At 45.4% G+C, this 14,713-nt stretch overlaps 1 protein-coding gene and 1 pseudogene across 2 annotated transcripts in view; both read left to right on the top strand.

Annotated features, from left to right (window-relative positions):
- The first annotated feature begins 1,800 nt into the window (after positions 1-1,800).
- Positions 1,801-13,762, top strand: LOC108593861 (persulfide dioxygenase ETHE1, mitochondrial pseudogene; annotated as a pseudogene). The gene has a single exon (XR_001914504.4). The product of XR_001914504.4 is annotated as a persulfide dioxygenase ETHE1, mitochondrial pseudogene (transcript).
- The window catches only part of GLYAT (glycine-N-acyltransferase), a 182,317-nt gene continuing 169,404 nt past the window's right edge, over positions 1,801-14,713 (top strand). The window contains exon 1 of the mRNA XM_078341104.1: positions 1,801-3,631. Within this exon, the coding sequence (XP_078197230.1) occupies positions 3,512-3,631 (120 nt within the window). The 5' untranslated portion in view covers positions 1,801-3,511. The remainder of the gene's footprint in view (positions 3,632-14,713) is intronic.

The following is a 14,713-nucleotide window of genomic DNA, read 5'->3' as shown; positions in this document are numbered from 1 at the left end:
CACTGTCACAAGGAAGGGAAGCAAGGCAAAGCTAGTTGGAATTCCAGATTTGAGGAGACAAAGCTGAGAGACCAAAGTGACAAGAGGTCTCAGACCATAGACCTGGAGGGACGCCTGAACAGAGAGAGAACTCCGGATATATGAAGAGGGTTCACCTAAAGTATTCAGCTGCATACTGATTAGAGCATCCGCTGAGAAAACTTCTCAGGTTCTTTCCCATGAAAGAACCACCCTAAAACTATAACTTTCCTCCAACCCTCTCCCTGTACCCCTTTTAGGGAATCCCTGTTTCCTCATATCTAGATTAAGGAGTTTGGCTCAGATCAAACTTTTATTGTTCCTGTGAATTGGTTCCTCTGAGCTTTTTAAAAAGGATTCCAGATCCCACCCTCACAGACTCATTCAATATGTCGGGGTACGGTTATGGAATCTGCATTTTTACCTGCCTCACCCCACAATCCCCGCCTCAAATGCACACCAAGTTGTTTCAACAACTGTCTGTGTCACCACAGCATGACCTCAGTGGTTTCCTAAAGCCTCAACCTAGGAAGGTAACCTGTGCTTGCAGCTGTGCTGGCTCACAGATATAAAGGCTGGATGTCAGTAACCACCGGGCTGCAAGATGGGAAAGGAGCTCAGCAGCTACCCTAACCTGAATCATTGCTAATTACCCTACGAAATCTCTGCCCCGGAAAGAAATGCACCTTGCTAGGCACACGTACTGGTGATGGTGGTGGGGGGAGGGGGCAAGAGAAAGTACGAGACTGCCACACTCAGCTCTTCCTGGAAAGCCCTATCTCCTTCCAGGAATCCTTGCCCTCAGTCTCTACCTACGTGCCCTAGAAGACCTTAAAAAGCACCCCCTCACTACACCCCGGGGTAGAAGGCACTTTGAGCAGGAGCTCCCCTTCTCAATTGCTTGATCAGTGAATAAAGTTTCTGCTCTGCTTAACCGAACCTGGTCTCGTTCTATGGGTGCGAAGGGCACAAGACAGGGAAAGGACCCACCGGGGTCAAACGACTCTCTTGAGCTTCAGGAAAACCCAGAGGATCCCCAAGTATCTTTTCAGGAGTAAAACTCTTGGCCTTTGAAGCTGAGGGGAGGGAAGGGAATTACCACAACAGGCAGGGCTGCCCAGCTCCCCATCCAAAACCTCCTTGACTTTGGGCTGAGGTCCTTCTGCCTATTGCCCTTGCCAGCCACCCCCTAAGAACTCCAGGTCCGACCCAGGACCAGAAAAACCACTCGCAGAACCGGAGAGTCTGTCCAGAGAGTGCACGCGCCCGTGTCCAGACGGATCCCAGCAGGTGCTAAGAAGACTGCTGGAGTCGCTCTCAGCCCAACTTTTCCTGCCTGGAAGAGCGCCCTTGCTTGCCTGGGAATCCACACTCTCGCTGGCCAATGGGCGAAGAGTGTCTGGAGGCTGTTTTCTCTCATTGGAAATGACTCATCTCTCATCCACTTTGGAAGGCAATTGGCAGGCTCTAGACAGTGACCGAAGCGGCTGCAAGGATCGACAGAGCCAGCCGGCCCGCGCACGTGTGGCTCGGAAGGCGGGGCCGAGAGGACTGCGCGCCCACCCTCTCAAGCTCCCTATTTGTCCGGATGACCCATCTATATGCCCCAGCGATCCCCTCCCCCGCACCGCTCAGTCCACCGCCTGCTCCCGCCTCCCAGGATGAACTAAGCAATCACTGCCCTGCTCCTTCCCGCTCAGCGGCGTCCCTTGTCTCCTAGTGAAGGACGAGGAAGAGCAGCGCGGCAGCTGGGAGGGAATGGGAGGCGCCTGTCGGTTTCACAGTTTCCCTGTTGTTTGATTGTGAGCAGGAGCGGCGAGTCCGCGGGAGCTGCAGGGCAAAGCCCGCCAAGGTGTTTGGCGGTTCCTGCAGTTCTGCAGCTGCGGGGTGAGGGCGGTGGCGGGACGAGCATCCAGGTGGGATCTGGCGGCCGCCGCAGAGAGAGCCACACCCGGATGATGCAGAGGCCCAGCCTCCAGCAGACTGCAGGTCTCAAAGCAGGCTGCACCCACGTCTGCGTGATATCTGGACGGACTTGGCCTGCCCCGCGTATGAGCCAACTTCTCGGAGGGGCTGGCGAACACGGACAATGCCATCTTGGACGAGGAAGCGGCCACCAGTGCTTAAGCCTGGTTCCTAGGATATGCATTACTGAGTGCAGAATTTTGCCCTCCGGATGAAGACTCCAAAGCCAGGCATTCCTAAACTGATGATCAAAGAAGTGCTTTGCATCGGGCTTGGGAAAACATCGTACTGTTCTACTTACTGTAAGAACAGAAAGTCTTACTGTCTAAGAACCTGAATAGAAGGAGATGCCTTCAGTATCGGGTGTTATTTTTGAGAAGCTGGTCAAGGAAGGGGAGAAGATGGTTGATTAAGGGGTGATGGTGACAATTATTTTGTAACTGGTAGAAGGCCAGATGTTTACGTAAAAGTTGAGAGTTTTGATGGAGTATCATGAGCATGTTTCTGAGCTTAATGTCAAATATACAGAGATTCCCTAAAATCACTGCTTAAGTTACATGGGTCTTGCGGTGTTTGGAAAGAGCAAACTTTGTAAGTATAATTGTAAAAATAATATCAAACAGAAAAAGAGAAGGGAAAACTTAACAACTCTCTCAAATCGCTGTTATTCTTGAATCATCTAAAAGTGGTACACGTGACTGGCACCAATATCCATCGAAGAGTAAATCACTGCACAGGTGAGGAAGGAGACCCCGGCATCTGGGATCGACTTCCGCTTTGACTGCCACACTGCATTTCAATAGAAGAAAAGGCTGACTGGTGCCTCGGATTCACCTTCCTGTCGGTGGTGGGCTTGGTCTGGGGGAAACTCTCCCGAAGACACTGTTTTTACTTAAAACAAGATCAAACCCGAAACCTTTTCACATGTGAGTCCTAAAACTATAAACCGAAACCCTTTCACGTGTGATTCCTGAAGCTGTAAACCGAAGCCGTTTTCATATGTGATTTCTAAGGCTAAACCCAGGATTCTTCCACGTGTAATATCTAAAGTATAAGCCTATATAAAGGCAGAACCTTCCTTTGTTAGATGAGCTGAATTTGGACAAATTATTTCTCAGCTCCCAGCTGTAATAAAGACTTCTTCCTTCTCCATTCGGTGTTCGGGAGCTCTGTTTCTCGCTGCCGCTCCTGCTACACGAGGAGACTTGATCTTCCTTTCATTGTAGGATCTGGAGGAAAAAAGCTATGAAAAGCAAAAGGTGGCAGAGAATGCTGTTGTGGAAATTACCCGACATCACTGGAGATAGAGAATTTGCCCTGGCAAAAAGCACTCCTTTGGGAGAAGCATGTGCACATTCCATTAGCATGAAGCACCTGGTCAGCCATATGAAAAAGTCTGGATTTTGTTATAAATGTGAAATTTATCTTAAATGGAAGATTTGAAGCAAGGGAGAAATATACCCTCATGTATCTTTAAAAATCACTCTGGCAGCTGTGTGTGGGACAAACTCTAGGAGGACAAGAGGAGATGTGGAAGGGAGAGGCAGCTAAGATTCTATCCCAGGAGGGCAAAGATGTCGGAAGCCCGGACTCAGATGGTAATGGCGGAGGTGTTAGAAACGGCTGGATTCCACATTTATTTTGGAGGGTGAGCCCATGGAATTTGCTTATTGCTGGGGTGTTCCATAAATAAGAGAAAAAGAGGGCTCGGCGATGATTCCTGGGTTTTTGACTTGGGCAACTAGAAGGATAAGTCTCTGTTAACTGATATGGGGAAGTCTGAGGCAGAAGACGCTGTGTGTGCCAGGAGTGGTGTGTCTGTGTATCAGTAATTCTGCTTTTGACATGTTGACTTGGAGATGCTAATGCACTCCAACTAAAAAATAAGGAGGGAAGTGGACATTCAACACATGATGCCAAGGGAGGCTTAAGAAGGGACAAGAGGCCAAACCTGGGTGAGAAGAACATAGGTAAAAATAAAAGATACGTGGAGGGAGAAAGCTAGGGAAACTGGGACTTACAATAGTAGCAATGTTGGCCATTAACTGAGAAGTGTGGGGTTTTTTTGTTTTTGAGACAGTCTTGCTGTATTGCCCAGGGTGGAGTGTAGTGGCATAACTCAGCTCACTACAACCTCTGCCTCCTAGTTTCAAGCTATTCTCATGCCACAGCCTCCTTAGCAGCTGGGGTTACAGGTGCCTGCCAATTTTTGTATTTTACCTGGCTATTTTTTGTATTTTAAATAGAGATGGGGTTTCACCATGTTGGCCAGGCTGGTCTCATACTCCTGACCTTAGGTGATCTGCCAGCCTCTGCCTCCCAAACTGCTGGGATTACAGGCTTAAGCCACTATGCCAAGTCTCAGAAATATAATTAAAGTACAGGGAAAATTAAAAGGGAGAAGAAAGTTCACAGAGAGATATCGCAGCAAATGATAAATACAAAAGCCTGCCTTGTTTCCCAGACTCCCTGTGACTTAAGTGCTCTGTATTTTACCTCCTAGTGGACCTCTCTTTTTCCTTTGTAATGGTGTTCCATGCAGCACATGCTGCACACCAATTCCAGAGCTTCCCTGCTCCTTGAGCCTAGGAATAACTATGCGTCTATCTCTTCTTTATTTGCTCCTCACGGGAGTAGCAACTGATCACATGATTGGAATAAGTAACCTGATGTCATTTTTGGTACCAGTTTTCCATTTCTTCCTTAAGTATAAAACGGACCCTCAGAGAGAAACTAACTGCCTAAAGCTACAGGTTCAGAGTAGAGCTCAGCTTTGCTTTTCCCTTTGCAGCTGTGCTCTGAGAGCTTTGAGGCAATCTCACTGCAATTTGACATCAGTGACCGAGTAGGGATGCTCAGAGAATCTTTTGAGGCATGAAGGAAACCTCACTTTCAGTTAATGCTTATATGTGGCTGCTGAAGTTGTCTAACGTCCCTGGGGACAAAGTGTTTGCCCTAAAAAGGAACATTACCTTGGCACAAAGCATCTTGTTGGCTGGAATTTATTATAAATATGACAGGAACACTTTTGGGCAAGTAAATGGTGGTTGTCAAACCCATAAAGAAGAAAAGGCCTCTCACATGGCTGGGAGAGGTGGGAACAGATGAAGCACTAAGGTGAGGTCTGGTGAAGTTAGGGAACAAGCCCAGTGTTTTTGGAGAGCGATTCCTTCTTGAACCCCTAAAAGATGCACCTGAAGCTTAACAGTAGGCTGATTTCTGTATTTAGAGTTGCAAATAACATGTTCCTGGAATACAGAGGAAGGCACCACTACTTCTATCCTGAGAGTATATCACAAAGAATGAGATTTAAATTTGGATTTGATGGATGAGAGATGAGTAGAGTTTGATAGAAGAGAAGAGGGGAATTGTCTGGATGTACAATGGCAGAAGTGGCAGGAAAGGCTGAAAAGAACTGGCTTCTGGGGATGGGTTAGAGATAAGGGCCTGGGCACCACATTCTGGAGCTTGCAATGGGGTATGTAAAAGCTTAGATGGGATGGTATTTTCCTCTCCTCCTATGGGTTCATAGTGGGCTCACCTCTCTCACTCCTGCTAATAAGCTGCCCTTATTTGATAGAGAGCTGGAGTGGGGTCTCTAAGCCTCCAGCAACCGTTTAGGAGCCAGCCCTGAAGCCCTGGCAGCTAACTCTTCATATAGACCCCACAGTCCATCCTATCTTAGGAAGACAGTGCACTCATGAGGAGGATAACATTCCCCACCCCGGACTCCAGAGGTTCCAAGGAGCCCCTCTCTCTCCAAGAAAAGAAATATTCATTGAGCTGTGGGTGAATGTGAATGTGGTTTGGGACCAACGTGTGGCTGAGTGGCTTCATCACTACCTTCATACAGTTGTTCTAGAAGATGGATGGGGGTAGGGTGATCAAGATTTAGTAGAACCTCTACTTCCAGTGGGGTGGTGCTTGGTAGTTGACTCATTTTGGTCCCATTTGATATTTGCAGTCACCCGTTGGGGTAGGTGTGACTGTTGCTCCCATTTCGCAGATTAGAACAGGATAGTTTGCCAGAGGCCACATGACTAGCTGGTGGGAGGGAAAGGGTGTCAAATAAGATTTTTAACCCTAGAGCCTCACGTTTTATTAGGATCTTGCAGAGAGACCTTGGGCAAATTCCTTTCCCTCTTGTGGTGGTGGGGGGTGGTCTCCATTCTCTATTTGTAAATTAAAGAGGTCTGCCAGTTTGTGATTCTCTGTGCTTTAACGTTCAAACCTACACTTGGATAGGTTTATTTGTTTTTGAAATGGGGATTCTGGGACCCCAATATATTTAAGTTCAGTAGGTCTGGGGTGAGGCTCAGTAAGCAGCTTTTAACGAATCCGGGCATCAACAAAACTGCCTGAGAAACTCAGGCAAAGTTTATGATGCATGAAAATCCTATTGTGAGCTGGTCAAGACACAGATCGCTGAGCTTCATTTGTAGAGATCCTGTTTTGATACCAAAGGATGGACTGTGGCTTGGTAATTTGTATTTCTCATAAGTAAGTCCCAACAGCTGGTCAACCGCCCTGCCTGTCGCTCTGTGACCCTTCCCGGGCGTCCGCGGTGCTTCTTTACTTGCATCTTGTGGGAATGAGATCTGCACCGGCAGCCTCCTTTTAGCACCACTCAGGGCAAGCGAGCTGCGCCCTTAAAAACCCCGCTCAGCCCGCGGTTTGCAAGTATTCAGGGCAGGCGAAGGTGGGGTTGTTCGTTTGGTGTAGTACCGCGCGCTGCCAGCAGATGGCGACAGAGAACGAGTTTACCGGAATAGGGAGCGGCAAGGAGGCGGGGAAGAAAGCGGCGGGAGATTGACATCCATTCAGGCCAATGGTAGCTCAATCTTCCGTTCCCCGACTCCCAAGCTTCCAATTCTTTTAGGAGGCTGCGTTTGTGGCGCTAAATGCAGGGATGGGCGTGGGAGATGCCGGGACATGTGCTAGCTGAAGATACACCTGTTAGTCCAAGATTGCCCCCGCTCGTAGTGGCTTAACCTTCTTTGTAAATTCACCTTCCTCTCATTTAACTAAGGCTTCCTCACCTGTCTCTAGGCAAACCTACCTCCTGTCATGCTGGGTTTGGAGTTTTTAAAAGCGTTGCGGGGTAAAGCCAGCGTTGCGCTTTTCGTTCTCTTGGCGGGTATTTCTGGCGCTGACAGCGGGGAGCTGCCTGGCGGGAGTACCGGTGAAGAGAGAACAGGGTGAGAGATAACAGGTGTGCAGCGTCCCTCAATACCAGGCATCGTGCTTTGGCATCTACCATAGGTTTGTCTCAATCATCTTTCTACTTAATTCATTTTCTGTTTTACATATTAGGAAACCTCAACTAAGTTGCCCAAGGACAGTCCTTGGATAATTCTAACTCATATCAGACGCCAAAGCCTAAGGTCTTTTATTTTGCAGAGATTGCTTTGGCAGGATTTCAACACCTGCAGGTCCTGTGAATCAGTCCTCCTCACTCACTGATCCATCCCCTGTCCACGCATTCATTCGCCCATTCATTTCTTAGGGCTCATCTGCAAGGCGTGGGACTGGTTGCCACTAAAACAGAAAAGGGACTCTGCTGTAAAGTAGAAGAGATTTTTAAAAAAAAGATTTACACAGAATTCCTGAGCTCTGCATAGTTTCAATCTTTCCTCCAAATATACTACTGATACCTATTTTGTTCCACATAATTTGATGGATTCTGAAGATACAGAGATGGGTGAAATCTATCCTTGCCTTTCAGGAGTTCATTGCCATAGGCAAGAGTAATCGCTGAGCTTTAATCTTACATACCTAATTTTTAACAAATTGAGCATCAACTATGTACATATATATTCTATTGCAATTAATATATTAAATAATTAAATATTAGGCACACTTAACTTCCTATTTTTAGATGAAGATTAATCCAAATGGTGGTTCAAGTATGTCCTTTGTTCACCCTAGTGGACTCTCTTGGGTGATTTCTGGAGTGCTTCCTCAGACTAGAACCCTACGCCCTTGGTATGTGCTTGGCTCTCTTCCTTCTTTCTGCAGCTCTCTGTCAAATGCCAGGCTTTTAGGGAGGCCTGTCCTGACCCCTTCCTGTTTCCTCTCCTTTTTATCTGCTCCTGTCTCTTTTCCTATTTATTTGTTGTTTTTTCTCCCTCCATCATCTTCTGTCCCCGTATCATGTGTTGTTTTTCATATACTACATCTCGCTTTATAGGAAATATGTTTACTGTTTTTTTTAATTTTTGGTTTAGTTTCTCTCTCCCTGCCCCAGAATGTAAGCTTCGAGAGGGGAAGAGAGGAGTTCTTGGCACTCCTCACTGCCTGAGAAACGGTTGGGGATGGAGGGAGAAAGCTTTGCCCAGTACATCCTGAAATTCCCTGGCGGTGGGAGTGGAGGGAAGATGAGGAAATGTCCATTTATTTTATGAACTTGAAGTTGGGTTAAACCTTACTTTATCCTGTGATTTTGGTTGTTAATCTCAACCCGAAATTCTCATCACTAGTCATCCACTTCTTACTAGCTTTGTGACCTTGAATGAAGGTTCAAGGTTACCATCTTTCTTTGCACCTCAGTTTCCTTATGTATGAAATTTAAATTTGGACAGCCTAAAATGTGGGGACATAAGGCATCAGTCCCATAAGGGTAAAGAAAAATATTTGTGGATTTATAAGACTTCAGAAATTATATTCTTGTGAGGGTTAAAGAAAGATATTTGTGGATTTGGGAGTCTTCAGATATTATATCATTATATCAGTAGCATATTTACATGCAGAAAATATTGGAGAAAGAATTTTAGCTAATCAAATAGGAACAGAGATCTCAGATAAAAAGGAGAGGAAACAGTGGTAGCAAAAAACTTCTGGCAAATTTTACATAGAGAGTTAATTCTAAATGTACAATGATAGGCTCTCTGGGAATGTGCGATAAAAATTTTAAAGAAGGATTCTTTAAATAGATGTGACACACTGCAAGGGAACTCCTATGACATCTGGAACTAAAACGCCTAGGGACTGGGCTCTGGGGGATGAGGGGTAGAGGAATAAAAACATTTGGTCTTACTTAGCACAATCATCTGGATGTGAGGAGGAAGCAGAATGGGGAAATGAATCTATTGGAAGATACCTTATTGCAGTACAGGAGGAAATAGAGAATAGCTGGTACTTTATTTTATATGATAGTGAAGAAACTTGTGTTCTGTTATGAGCACTAGAAATACTAGTGATTGAATAAAAAGTTAATAAGGGAATATGATGAATGAGTGAGTTAGTAAGAGAACTTAATGGGTAAGTGAACTAATAAGAGTCCATAGTCGAGGCAATTCCCCCTTTTAAAAAACATTATCTTTTGAATATACACAGGATATACTTTTCAAAAGAAAAAAATGTATATGGGAAAACATTTTCACTCATTCTCTAGACACTCAGTACTTTTCCAGAGATAATCTATGACTATACAAGCATAATATTTCCTTTTCAATATATTTTCCCAGCAACTAAGAAGTTCAGTATTTGTAATTGTAATAAGAAGAGTGCTAATCTGGCCTGAGATGAAAAGTTTTACCTTATATGTCTCATAAACAGTTTTTGTAAATCAAGGAATATGCTTATAAAGAGATTACCAAGGCCCTACAAAACATGAGTTTGGGGCCACAGGAAGATTAAGATTTAGAATAAAGTTAGGTGAGATCTAAGGTCAAAGGATAGCAGGAGGGTTTGTGTGTGTGCCTGTGTATATGTGTGTTGGGTGGGGCAGGTGGGAGCCTTTGGAGATTGCCTGTAGGCTGCTAGTGAGGTGTCACGTAGGCCTTGGTAGGCCCTTGGGAAGACACACGGTTCTGAAAGCTTGGCACTCCTATAGGTTTTTAAATATTTGTGTTATCCACAAGGGTGACGCTGGACATCATTACTAAAATTTAAAAATTTTTCCCCTGGCACACAGGTTACCCTTTTTGTGCTGGTATGGCAAGGCTTGATTTGCAAGATTTTCTTCTGAATTGTCCCCAATTCTTCCCTTTAAAAATAGGAGCTCCTTCAGGGTGAGGAAGGAAGGAGGAAATCATCCCTTCTAACCTTCTTTCTCTTCTTCATTCTGAGGACTGTAGAAAAGCAGGCACACCACGTTTGGTTTAGAAATCTGTGGGATTTTAGTGCTGTCCATTCTCCCGAGTGGATGCCTTTAGTGAAGGTAAAAAGGAAAGACTGTTTGCTTTGTCAAGGGAAGATTCATATGCAAATCCCAAGATTCAGATGTTATTTTAGAGGAGTTGGTGTCCATTGTAAATTAGAACTGCCCTGGTTCATTTGCCCAAGGGGCAAGTAACTGAGGCAAATATGAGGGAACTGGCAGAATAGGAGGGGTGGACTCTTCCGGAGAGAAAGAATAAGGAGAATTCCGGGTGCAGAGGGGATCAAGGTGTGGACCAAGCACATATCTGTCTTCTTAGCTCCTGTGAAATGTTGGAAAAGTCTTTAGAACAAACAATAAATACGTCATAGCAGGAAAACAAAGGGCCGTCTTTGGGCCAGAAATAGAAACCGCTAAAAAAAAACACACACCAGCCCTCCCCGGGTCAGTGCGGGAGCCTCTGGCTGCTGCCGGCGCTGGGCCTCCGCTCAGTCCTGACCTGCGGTGGGCGCGATGGCGGGGGCTGTATTGAGGGTCAGCCAGCGGCAGCTGAGCCAGCGCGGCAGATGTTCTAGCCGGTGAGTTGCACCTACACGTACCTGCTGGGTGACAGAGAGTCCCGGGATGCCGTTCTTATCGACCCGGTCCTAGAGACAGCGCCTCGGGATGCCCAGCTGATCAAGGAACTGGGGCTGCGGCTGCTGTATGCTGTGAATACCCACTGCCACGCGGACCACATTACAGGCTCTGGGCTACTCCATTCCCTCCTCCCTGGCTGCCAGTCTGTCATCTCCCGCCTTAGTGGGGCCCAGGCTGACTTGCACATTGAGGATGGAGACTCCATCTGCTTCGGGAGCTTCGCCTTGGAGACCAGGGCCAGTCCTGGCCACACCCCAGGCTGTGTCACCTTCGTCCTGAATGACCAAAGCATGGCCTTCACTGGAGATGCCCTGTTGATCCGTGGGTGTGGACGGACAGACTTCCAGCAAGGCTGTGCCGAGACCTTGTACCACTCGGTCCATGAAAAGATCTTCACACTTCCAGGCAACTGTCTGGTCTACCCTGCTCATGATTACCATGGGTTCACAGTGTCCACCGTGGAGGAGAGGACTCTGAACCCTCGGCTCACCTTCAGCTGTGAGGAGTTTGTCAAACTCATGGACAACCTGAACTTGCCTAAACCTCAACAGATAGACTTTGCTGTTCCTGCCAACATGCGCTGTGGGGTGCAGACATCCACTTCCTGATCTGACCTCTGTCAGATGCTCCTACCCAGAATTAATGCACTTGATGGGAGAAGGGGGTGGCGATGACACCGCACCTCTCCTTTCCCACCCCACTCTCCCAACCCCTGGAGCTTTCTAAATAAAACTTTTTTTTTTTGCTATGAAAAAAAAAAAACAAAAAAACACACACACACACCTTTAAGTTTGAAAACGACAGTTGGGGCGCAGTGGCTCATACCTGTAATCCCTGCACTTTGGGAGGCCAAGGCAGACAGATCACAAGGTCAGGAGATCGAGATCAGCCTGGGTAACACAGTGAAACCCTGTCTCTACTAAAAATACAAAAAATTAGCTGGGTGTGGTGGCACGCGCCTGTAGTCCCAGGTACTCGGGAGGCTGAGGCAGGTGAATCGCTTGATCCTAGGAGGTGAAGGTTGCAGTGAGCCAAGATTGCGCCACTGCACTCCAGCCTGGCAACTGAGCGAGACTGTCTTTAATAAAAAAGTTCGAAAATGACAGAAAAAGTGGAAAGTTGCCTGGGATATGCTTTTACTGCAGCCTTTCCAATAAACCTGTCCCCTCTCCATGTTCGTGTCTTTGCTTGTCCTAAGCAGCATGGGACTTATCAGGCCAAAGTAGTCATTTTTGGCACTTGGGCTAGAGACGGCAGTGAAGCAGCATCACTTGTCTGGGGAAATGCCAGAGGTTTGTTGTCTCACACGAAGGAAATTGAAGATGTAAACACAAAAGGAGTGTGTTCTAAGAGAAGTTTAATAGGCAAGAGAAAGAAGAGGAAGGGTGCTTGAGTGGGTTTCTGGGTTTGGGGCCAGATGCAGTTGGTTTTATAGATGAGCTTGAGGAGGCAGTGTCTGATTTACATAGGGCTCAGAGGATTGGTTGGACCAGGTGTGCTATTTACATGATGCATAAAGAGGCTGGCCATCCCACCCTAACCTTTTATTATTCAGATGGAGTCTCTCCCTGGCTGGTGCCATGTTGCTTGCACATGTGAAGACAAAGAAGAGGTAACTTCCATGTTGAATATGCCTGGCTTCCAGGTATCCCTTTTCTCTTGGCATAGGTGCCAGCACTCATGTATGCAAGCTTTTAGCTTGCTTATCTATCCTTGCAGCTTGATATTTTTTGTTAGAAAAGAAATTATATGGGGCTTCTTTTTATAAAAAGAAAAACTTTAACGAGGACTCTCTTACCTAACTGCCTAAATAATTTCTTTTAAGCTCTATTATCAGCAGTGCTTGCCCTGATAGGTGATGATCACTAGGGGGACCAAGAGCCTCTAAACTTAGAGACAAGTTGCCAGTACTTTCTAGATGGATTGTTTCCCTTCCCAGCAACCCCTGCTGGTCAGTTTGACAAACAGAGGAACACAAGTTCTTAAATATACAATAAGCAGATAACCCCAACATCACCAAAAATATCAAGTTGTGATGGCATTTTGTCAAATTGTCTTTACTTTTTATCTGCATCATCTGTTGCTTTCTGAGGGAAGTGTTCTGAGTTCCCACTGTGACTGTGGATTTGCCGATTTCTTTCTGTCCGCCAGTCAGCTTTTGCCATACATTATTCTGTAGTTGTATTGTGTTGTGTTGTGAGGAAGATTCATGACCTAACTTGTGGGAGAATTCTGTATTTAGCAGATGTTCATCTTAAGTTCTATTTTGCCTCATATTGACATTATTACTTTGCTTTTCAGTTTAACATTGACTTAGCATATCTTTTTTTTTTTTGAGACGGAGTTTCGCTCTTGTTACCCAGGCTAGAGTGCAATGGCGCGATCTCGGCTCACCGCAACCTTCGCCTCCTGAGTTCAGGCAATTCTCCTGCCTCAGCCTCCTGAGTAGCTGGGATTACAGGCACGCACCACAGTGCCCAGCTAATTTTTTGTATTTTTAGTAGAGACGGGGTTTCACCATGTTGATGAGGATGGTCTCGATCTCTTGACCTCCTGATACACCTGCCTCGGCCTCCTAAAGTGCTAGGATTACAGGCATGAGCAACCGCGCCCAGCTCTTTTTTCTTCTTTTTAACCCTTGTGTGTTGTGTATTTCAGAGATGCTTTCTTATGTACTGACTGTAACCCCCAAATTCATATGTTGAAGCCCCAACTCTCAATGTATTTGGAGGTGGGCCTTTGAGAAGTAATTGAAGTCATGAGGGTAGAGCCCCATGATGGAATTAAGTCCTTTTTAGAAAAGGAAGAGAGTCTGAGCTCTCCTCTCTCTCCACCGTGTGAGGGCTGAGAGAAGAGGACTGAGAATGAACTCGACCTTGCCAGAGCCTTGTCATATCCCTTCCCAGTTTCTGAAAGAGTGAGACGTCAATTTCTGTTGTGTAAGCCACTCAGCCTATGATGTTTGCTATGGCAACCAGAGCAGATTCTTGGACTTTGTTTTGAACTCAATATGAAAAACAATATATTTTAATAAGAAAATTGCCCCATTCATTTTAATTGTGTTTATTGATAATTTCAGACTTATTTGTGACATACTTAAGAAATCCTTCTTCCTCTTTCTTATGCTTTCTTGTTGTTTCTTTAATCGAAGTGCATGATAAGATTTGGAAATCACTCTCTTAACAGGGCCACAAAGGGCTAGATAAGGGAATCTGGCTTGCATTTAGGGAAGGAGCAGGGGAGGGAAGCTGTGCTAAAATGACCTGAGCCCCAGATCCTGGATAAACATCCTCTTCTGGATACAGGACCTGCCCAAGGCACTATTTTGAAATAGGCAACTTTTATTTGCTTTGTCTTCTTTCATCCTGTGTATTGGCTTTTGCATCTTGAGTGCCAAAATGTAGCTGTTTTCATATTACCCGAAGTTCCTGAGTTTATTTTTTATGTAAGAATTTTCCACCCTTTGAAATCCCAAAGGAAATATTTCCCTTCTTTCTCCGACCATGCTTTCATTTCAGTCAATGAAACAAATCGGCCAGATCTTAGGAGTTTAGAAATCTGATTGAATTGGTTCATACTAAGCTATAACAGATCTACCACAGCCTTCTAAGATGAACTGGAGTTTTTTAAAAAAGCTCCATGACCTATACAATTCTTTAATTACTGGAATTGCACACTTTAAAATCACATCAAATATAAACATTCAATTTTGTAGAGGTTTATTTTTTATGGAGAGATGAGGATAGGTGTTGGTCAATACTGATAGACTTTACTCTTAAAGCCAAATCTATTAAGATTTCTTTTTTAAATCTAGACTATCAGAAAAAATGAAAATGTCTTTTTAATTTATTTTTTTGCTATAGCTTCAATGTTCATAGTAATCCGAGTTCCAATGTCAGGATGGCAGAAGGGAGCGAAAAGAGGCCACATTTTGTTCATGAAGTGTATTTTTTTTTTTTTAAGATCAGGGATTTTGTAATGTAAGTGTTC

The sequence above is a fragment of the Callithrix jacchus genome, chromosome 10, assembly GCF_049354715.1.
Source record: "Callithrix jacchus isolate 240 chromosome 10, calJac240_pri, whole genome shotgun sequence".
Taxonomy (NCBI): domain Eukaryota; kingdom Metazoa; phylum Chordata; class Mammalia; order Primates; family Cebidae; genus Callithrix; species Callithrix jacchus.
The sequence above is the reverse complement of the archived record's forward strand: the minus strand, read 5'-3'. Positions and strand labels throughout refer to the sequence as shown.